At 34.2% G+C, this 8980-nt stretch overlaps 2 protein-coding genes across 5 annotated transcripts in view; both read left to right on the top strand.

Annotated features, from left to right (window-relative positions):
• The window catches only part of LOC132178546 (probable DNA primase large subunit), a 12760-nt gene extending 10307 nt beyond the window's left edge, over positions 1-2453 (top strand). For 2 of the 3 annotated variants that reach the window (XR_009439835.1, XM_059590987.1), the window contains one exon: positions 2197-2453. The gene's annotated coding sequence lies outside the window, so the exon portion shown is untranslated. Of the gene's footprint in view, positions 1-604; positions 646-2196 lie in introns of all 3 variants that reach the window. The other variant, XR_009439836.1, reaches the window with a different exon arrangement.
• A 2832-nt stretch (positions 2454-5285) lies between these two features.
• Positions 5286-8433, top strand: LOC132178732 (squamosa promoter-binding-like protein 13A). 2 transcript variants are annotated; one of them, XM_059591251.1, is made up of 4 exons: positions 5286-5800; positions 6799-7050; positions 7388-7524; positions 7628-8433. In XM_059591251.1, exons 2-4 carry the CDS (start codon positions 6836-6838, stop codon positions 8254-8256), a joined length of 981 nt encoding a protein of 326 aa, XP_059447234.1. In that variant the 5' UTR covers positions 5286-5800; positions 6799-6835; the 3' UTR covers positions 8257-8433. The 2 variants fall into 2 exon arrangements, with proteins under 2 accessions (XP_059447234.1, XP_059447233.1); XM_059591250.1 differs by having other exon boundaries at positions 6651-7050.
• The last annotated feature ends 547 nt before the right edge of the window (positions 8434-8980 follow it).

Here is an 8980-nt window from a genome sequence, read left to right as displayed (position 1 = left end):
CAAAAGGGAAAAATTTTCATTGATGAGGGGTTAGCAACTTGAGACCAGCTCTCAAATTCATCAATCTGGTTGGTGTTCATCTTGGAAAATATTGTAGGTTAATTAATCAGATTGGTTGGGCTGATCTGAGGTTTGTTGTTAATAGGACCAAAGAAGCACCGAGGCATTCCCTTTATTTACGAACTAACATTTTCTCATTTCAAAATATTGCTTATACTGAGTAATTATTTTAAATGGCTTTACCAAAAAAGAAGGAAACAAATCAATGGCATGCTATGTAAGAGAAACACCATGTCGGTTTATTCTAATTCTTGGTGATACTGTACCATGGATTAACTGGTTTTAAATTTCCATTGCAATGCCAAATTAGTTTTGTTTTCTCATTATCCACATTGATTATCATAGTCTTTTATTGCTCATATATATAACAGGTGGTTTGGCAAGTGGTAATATGCGGTAATATATGTTAATCATAATGGAGGCTTTCTATTTCTATGCACATCTCTTTAAAAATTGTAATGACATTAAAAGTAATAGAGTTTGTGGACCATTTTACATGTTATTTTAAATTGTTGATCTTTTTTTTTTTTTTCTCCCTGTTCAGGTAAGTATTTAGGAGCATGCAATCATTATATCCACATGGAGGTATTCAAACTTATTCTGTTGTATTAATTGTGTATATATATATGTAGCTAAGCGTGAGTTCATGGACAATTATAAAACGTGAAAATTGATAAAGATTCTGTATTGCACTACGAGAATTTTGATGTGGTTTCTAGCATTTGTTCTCGCTGTCTTTTTTTTTTTTAACGTGAAATTTGGGGAAAAAGAAAATACCCTCCGGCTCCGGGGTTTGAAAAATTAGTAAAGATGTGATGAAATGCCTGGTACTGGTATAGAAAAGTACGTTAATGTGTTTTCCACATGTGTTTTCCACATCAGTATAGCGTCTACTTCTGTTTACATTACAACGTGAAAGTAAATCTTTTTGTAGGTCTTAAAGCCTAGAAATTAGAATATCTTTTTTTTCTTCTTTTGGAAGCTTGTTTCATGCAAAACATTGAAAATACGATATTATAATGGATGATACTTGTATAGAAAGGGTACTAAATTAAAAAGCTGTGGTGTTCGGAAATGGGAGGCTCATCTCATGAGGTTTGGGAAAAGGAGCACTTTTGAGACAGGAATCGTTATTATTTAATGATAATCTAATATTTTTGTGAGATGATCATTATGAAGCATAAGACATAACATAATTTAATGGAGTAAGTGAAAGTATCATTGGAATATTCCTTCTAAAAGTCGAAAAATGAAGGTGTGGCGCTATTATGTCTATAAAGCAACTTTCCGCACACTTGAGGAAATAGCGGATGGCTGTCATGACTCATGAAAGTGTTGAGAGTATTTTTATGGCCTATTTTACTCTTTCCTAGGGGCGATTTTTGTAGGGATAGTGGGCACTGGAATTAAAGTTTGGTGTTTTTCTTGGCTTTTTGCTCCCAAAAATTTTGGGTGGGGACGCCCATGATTCCTTCAAGTCCCGATTCCATTAGCAATTTAGCATTAGCTCGTCAAAAATAAAAGAAACGTGTTTTTTTTTTTTTTTTTTTTTCAATTATTAGAACTATATTTATCTTTTATATATAAAGAGAACTATATTTATCTTCTTCAATCTATAATCTCTATTGCAATTTAAAATTTTTTTTTTTTTTTTTTTTAAAAAAAAGGCTAAAATATCCTAATGCAAAATGACAAAAATACTTTTTATAAGATAAAGATTTTGAAAGAAACTTGATATGTCAGTCTATTTTGCTTATACTTTTTTATTTTTTTATTTTTATTTTTATTTTTAATTTTAATGCAGTGTGTTTTTGTCATGTTGAGGGCTAAAGGGGGACATTACAATTCTAATGATAAATTGATACATTAATTAAATTTAATAAGTTGGGAGAACATTACAAATTGAATGGTAGATCTAAGAGGATAAGGGTATTTTTGCTTTCTATATCAGCTAGTGGAGATAGGTTTGCTATGCTGGACCATTAACCAAGTTTCCATTTATGTACCTCAATGTCATCGGCATTCCATGATAGGACTCCATATAGAAAAAACTGAGAAGAAAAGTACAAAAAGATAAGTTATATCATGTTGAATAAGAAAAAAAAAATGCCTTACTAACGGTATTTTGGACGACAGGTCATCATTCATCGCAGTGTTGGGAGTATTCATTCCTAGGCTACTCTATTGGAGGGATAGTACAGTGACTAAGGACTTCCAAAGGCAGATTTTTAACTTGAGATTGGAACTGTCGAAGTGATAGTTACGTGTGTGCCTCCCAAAGTTAAGAATAATAGTATGTTTTCAAATAAATTCCCATTTATTGTTGGTCAGTTACGTAGGTGTTCTAATGATTGTTGAAACTCAATTCCAACCATTACTTTATAACTTTGCTATTGATCTTGTCCTATCGGTCACTCTGGGTAACTACTCCCCCAATTCCATATCCTTCAAGGGTAGATTTTACAAATTTACTAGTATATATATTTTATAATTTTAAATAATGTGACATTATGTACTCTAAAGTAATATTATATACATCAATAAATACAATAAAATAAAATTTAATGTAAAATAGATCATTTTCATTTTACTAAAAATGGATAACATCCTATTGCAACTAGTGCCCACCCAACCCTCTAAATGAAGATTGGAACATTTATTGGCAGCCCACAACTACCAGATTGAGATCTCAAGCAATACTTAAGGCATTGTATGGGGTGCAATATATATATATTTTTGGACCATTCATTTAAATGATGATATTGCAAAAAGAAAGAGGAAAAAAAAAAATGAAATGTGGCATTTTGGTGTCAATTGGGATTGGGTAGTTCGGCCACCCCAAAAAGAATGGTTTTGGGTTGGTCACAGCCATCTCCGAATCCATCGGGGGTGGCAACGATTGCTCTCATTCTCATTGGAGTGATCACACCACTCCAGAAACATTGTTTGAAGGATACTTCGACTACTCCCAACCTACATTTTGTGCTATTCCCCTTTTTCCTTCTTCAACCTTCTATTAACCAATTAAATTAAAATTAATGCTATCAAATACTGAATTTCACTTTCACGTCATTTCAGTAATCTGGAAATCGTATAATAATGCATTTCTCTTTAAATTAAAGTTTTTTTTTTTTTGTTTTTTTAAATGTTCGCACAAAAAGAGGAAAATGAAAAAAATAGATTCGAATTAGTGACCTCTGCTTTATGAGGGTACGGCCTTAAGCAGATTAAGCTATTCCTTGAAGGCCTCTTTCAATTAAAGTTGAGCAAAGGCCTAGAGGGAGTTTTATCAACAACAATTAATGATGAGGTGACAAATACTAAGAAAGGAGGCGTAACTGGAAAATGATCCTCTCTATTTCAAAATCCATCAATTTCCTCTATTTAGTGTATTTTGAAGTATAAGGACTCAATAATTTAACGCTATTACTTATTTTTACGTCAATCGAAATTTATTTCCCTAAACTATAATCGGTTAGAATGTTCCCCGATTAACTTTTTATTTTTATTTTTTAAATCACTCTTCAATTACAAGATGTGACAAGCTGTACCATAAACCTTAACTAGGACAATTATCTGTAGAATGTCTCCTGGGTGGATGCAAAACAAAATGGAATGACACATCAACCAATACTGCTTAATGGGAAGGGGTTGCAAACTTGCAACTAGCGAAAGGAGACGAAATTTGAGAGATAAATAAAAGAATTCGGAGTGTCAACAATTGCAAAAGGCTAAAAGAGGTCGTGGCAGGCCATGGTCCATACAAGTACGAGTAAGGTAACAAAATAAATTTTTCTTCTCCTATTTTGGTATTTAAAGTGACTTCGCCTTATCTTCAGTGAAAATATTACTGAAGATGTCAATATTGTTTTAATGAACACATAATTAGAATTCTCTCACAATAACCCTTATTTTGCAAAGATCTCCAGTAATTTTTTGTACTCGAGGTAAGCCAAGCTCAAATTTCACAAGTTTTGAAAGCCATAGAGTGGTAGATTAAACAACTTTATTAGATAATTAAGTTTGTGTAATATTAATTTGTTTTTAGTAATTTTACTGTTTAGATTGGTAATAATTTAAACAGTAAATTTTTTTAAAAAAAATATTTACTGGGTTTATCAATTCAAACAAATTTCAGATAACATATTTATCTGTTTGGACAAGTAATTCTTGGTGCTAGCAATCAAGACAATAAATAACTGAGAGTTTAAATCTAAATTTGTGACTCATGTTATAAGTGCCGATTAATTATGTATCCACATTATACCCGTGAAACACCACTAACATGATCATAAAATTCATAATAGTTATTGTAGGAAAACTGTGGCCACCGGTTATTAGCTAGTAGAAAAATACATATACCCTATCTCATTCTCTTTTATACTGTTCCCCCATCTCATTCATTCTTAAAGCACTTGCATCTTATCTTGACTTGTATCTTTGATATGGGTTGACTTGGGATCCTTCAAATTCTCTTATACACTCGAGATCCAATGAATACTTCTTCTTCTTCTTCTTCTTTTTTTTTTTTTAGGAAATAATTTTTATAATTATGATATTTTAAAAAAATTAGTCAAAATCTGATTTTAAAAAATTTAATCATTTTCTTATTGTCACTAAAGAATGATACATGTTATATAAATTGATATACCGTATTTTAAATGGTTTGTACTTTATTTTTTTAAAAATAGTTAATATTGTAAATTACTTAAAATATTTTATATCAATAAGTAAGAAAAGAGTGTTAAATGAGAGTAAAGGGTACCATTATTGTTGTTGGTAATAAATAATAATACCTATTTCCTTAGTACCAAACGTAGCCATAGAGAAAATCTCATTCTCTTTTATACCCCAATATCATTCGTTAATGGAGGCACTCCGCACTCTTATCTTATCTTGACTGGGTATCTTGATATGGGTTGACTTTGAGATCCTTAAAAAAAATGAGTACAATGGAAATCCAACGGATAAGAAAAGGAGTGTAAGTGGAGAGTGTGGCACAATAATAGAGTTGGAAAACCCAATGAGGAATTGAAAGAACATCTCTTTCTTGGTAGGTAGTGAAGGACGACCATGGAATGTGAAACACGAGAGACTCTTACCTCCCATGTCGTTTCCACTCCTTTGTACTTCCAAAAGTTGAAAGCAACTACACCCTGTCCCTTCCCTCACCACTCGTTTTTTCTATTTCTTTTTTTACTTTTTCTCTTTTTCTTTATCGTTATTTTACGTATTTTTCTTCTCTTCATACAGTGCAGCAAAGCCTAAAAAGGAAGGAAAGACACTCGGGAAGAACAACTTCTACACTTTCATGCTCTCTCTCTTTACCATATTCAGTCTCTCTCTGTGTCTCTTTTCCGGAGTTCAATACATTATCTATTCTCTTTGTTATTACTCGCGATAATTCCACGCGAACAGTTTCATTCTCTCTCTCTCTGTCTTGCTCTGTCCCTGCTGCTAGGCACAAAGAAAGCTCACTCTCTCTCTAGACCCTTTTTGTAGAACTGTGTGTCAGAGAGTTTAATGGCTGGGAAGCCCATACCAGGCATCTTCCCGTTTATTTTTCGCAAAGTGTCTACAGAAGTTTTCTAGTTTACCATTTTTCTTGCTTCACTATACTCTCAACTTTGCAATTTTTTTCCCGCCTCTTCTGAAAGATTATCTGCAATCGGACAGCTTCGAAGTTACCAAAAGACAAGATTTTTGCCTCTTCAGTGCTTGTTTTCTGGGTTTCTCTGAGGTACCGGTTATTTTACTTTAGCCTTTTTCACACATTTTTTTTTTTTTTTTTTTTTTTTATAAATATTTTTGTCTTTTTTTTTTTTTTTTTAGGGGTTGGAAGCTCATCTCTGCAGTTTTATGAAATGGGCTTGTAATTTCTTGTGTTGTTTACCCTGTATGTTGCAATTTGCAAAGAAAGTAGAAAACCATCCCCTTCTTTCTTTTTCTGTCTTGGTTTTGGGGGTAATGGTTATTATAATATTTGTTAAGCTTATCTTTAGAAAGAAAGTACAAAATTTTGTGGACTGGGTATATTGTTACTGGTTTCTTTACCCTGTATGTTGCAATGAAAATCATTTCATGGGAAAGAGGCTTTACTGGGAAAGTGGCTGCACAACAGTAATAATTGTAGTGATCATGTGATTCTCGATCTGTCCCTTGGAAAAAAATGGTGGCAAGTTGGCAACTTGTCATCTTTTTTTATTCCAGGCTTTCTATTAAAAATAGAAAAAAAAAATTATTTTGATAGCGAAGATAAGCTTGTTTAAGGATCTTGAAGATTGAATAATTATGGAGGAAATTGAAAAAAAGAAAAAAGAAAAGAGAATTCTTCACGCGGCTGCCTGTGCTTGAGACGAGATTGCTGACTGCTGTGATGTGACAGTTTATGAGCGTTTGAATAAGCTTTGGTTTCACTTTAATTGCCATAACTATTAACACAGTATATATATATATATATAGATATATATCTGTGTGGAAATTTTGTAATTTAACTTGACGTATACGATGGCTGTTCAATTCAATTTCAGGGGAAAAAGAAGAGAGAAATCTCAATATTGCTCTTGAACTCTTTTTTATCTTTTTTCTAGGTTTGAAGACCTTGATTTGATTCTTGGATGAATAGTAATTTTCAAGATAATTGTGACTTGCAAAAGGAGAATTTTTCACGCCTTAGGAATTTGCTGAGTTGAGGTAAGAAGTTATTCCTCACATTGCTTCAATTATTGGTTGTGGCAGCTCAGGAGTGTGTAGACCATAGAGGCTGGCTCTCTGTATGATGGAGTCATCATCATCATCAGGATCGACGAAGAGGGCTCGAGCCACGAGCACTGGAGCCCTAGCCCCTTCATGCTTGGTTGATGGCTGCACTTCAGACCTTACTAAATGTAGGGATTATCACCGACGCCATAAAGTATGCGAAAACCACTCTAAGACCCCAAAGGTTACAATTAGGGGTCAGGAACAACGTTTCTGCCAGCAGTGCAGCAGGTAAGAATTACAATGCTCCTTTGTGTTTTGCTTATTACCTTTCTGTGACTTTTACATGGTATGTTGTTTCATTCATTGTGGTGATCAAACTAAATTTTCTAAGCTTATATTATGTATTCTTAAAAAAATTGTTACTAATTAGATGTTTAGGATAGTGTGAGATGTATGTAGCATCTGAATCTATCTCCATCTTCACACCACATTTCAAAGTGTTTGTAGTCAATTTGAGCTATTTTCAATCCTCTGAAGAATCAGATGGGGTAGTTTTGGGTTAGTACATGCTCTGTCCTTTCCATGTATGCTTGGTTTATTACAATCTCTTCAACACAATATTTAGGTTCCATTCCCTGGGAGAATTCGATGATGGAAAGCGCAGCTGCAGGAAACGTCTTGACGGACACAATCGACGCCGTAGGAAGCCTCAACCGGATTCTCGGCCCTCAAATTCAGGAAGGTTCCTCTCCGGTTATCAAGGTTTAAATTCTTGATTTGGTGCTGTGCTTGTACAATTTCTTCCATTCCCTTGAGTAGTACTTTTATGTTTTGAAGTATATGAAAAACTTCATAATTATCCCAGGCACCACAATCTTAACATTCAGTAGTCCACAAATACTTCCGCAAGCTGCTGTAATGAGCTCTGCTTGGCTTGGACCTGTCAAAGCTGACACTGATGCTGCTGTGATTTGCAACAGCTATTCGCAGATGAACTTTTGTGACAGAAAAAACTCGGTTAATCCTGGCTCTTTATCCCACAATTACAAAGGAGGAAAGCAGTTCCAATTCTCACAAGCCTCTAGTTCCTCCCTCCCCGGAGCTTCTGTCAGCTGCCATCCTCTTCCAGAAGCTAATTTTGCATACAGCAATGCCGGCAGCAGTCAGAAAGTGTTTTCTATTGATCGAGGCATCGACGACTCTAACTGTGCTCTCTCTCTTCTGTCATCAACACCAGCTGAGGCTCGGCAGGTTGGTAATTTGGGCCACATGGTGCAGTACTTCAACCCCATCACCCCACCTCAGTCCCTAGTCCCCAGTCTGCACTACAACAATGGCTTGAGAATGGAGGGTAAGCCAGTTTCTTCTGCATTAGTTATTGATAGCAGCAGCAGCAATGCCAACCTCCATTGCCAGGATATGTTTTCCATTTGGCCTGATGGGTCGTCTGCAACCGGGCCTCACCACCATACACATTCCTTCTTGTGGGAGTAGTATTATGCCATATCCACCTCCTAGCTCTCCCTTTGGTTGAGCTTTATTTTTAGCAGATGAAAGCAACTGTGAGATATCAAACGTGTTTAGGAAATGCAAGAATTTATGGTCGCTTAAAGAAGTGAGCTACTCTATCTTTATTGCTATGTGTGATGAAATAAATCTATATATTGAGTTTGGGGAGCTGTCCAATATTGACAAATGATATATAACTCACACAACCACATGTGACAATACAATCAATATCCATCAAAATGTTGGCTAATAACGATATTATTTTTTCCAAAGTTTATTATATCTCATCTAATAATAAATATTGAGGTCATAAAATCTTAAAAATTAGTGGTCAATACTTTACCCTAAAAAATGAATAGCAACTTGATCAACTAGGAAAAAAAATATTGCTTTTTCTGCTATGATCACGTTCAAGTAAGATCTTTATTACTGATTCCCCTCGCTCCCTACACTTTTTGTTTATGTGTTGTAGATTTTTTAACGACCCATATCTAAATGCACATGTTAAATTTAAAATTAAGGAAAAACATCATACAACGCATTTTGAGAAGCATTTTGAGAAGATCTCTCAAATTTCATAAACTCTCAATTTTACCCCCTCAAACTTTTAATTTGATGCAATTTACCTATTCTGTCAATTTTTTCCGTTAAACCCTAACGAAAACCCTTAAAAGACCAAATTACCCTTCGTTTTTTTTTTAATAAAAAA

Source organism: Corylus avellana, chromosome ca4 (genome assembly GCF_901000735.1).
Source record: "Corylus avellana chromosome ca4, CavTom2PMs-1.0".
In the NCBI taxonomy this organism is placed as follows: domain Eukaryota; kingdom Viridiplantae; phylum Streptophyta; class Magnoliopsida; order Fagales; family Betulaceae; genus Corylus; species Corylus avellana.
The sequence above is the reverse complement of the archived record's forward strand: the minus strand, read 5'-3'. Positions and strand labels throughout refer to the sequence as shown.

Excerpts from the sequence above, each read along its gene's own strand:
- LOC132178732 (XM_059591251.1), top strand. The coding sequence starts at position 6,836 with ATGATGGAGTCATCATCATCATCAGGATCGACGAAGAGGGCTCGAGCC. Across the intron at positions 7,051-7,387 it reads TTCTGCCAGCAGTGCAGCAG|GTTCCATTCCCTGGGAGAAT; the intron begins GTAAGAATTACA and ends CACAATATTTAG. Across the intron at positions 7,525-7,627 it reads GTTCCTCTCCGGTTATCAAG|GCACCACAATCTTAACATTC; the intron begins GTTTAAATTCTT and ends TAATTATCCCAG.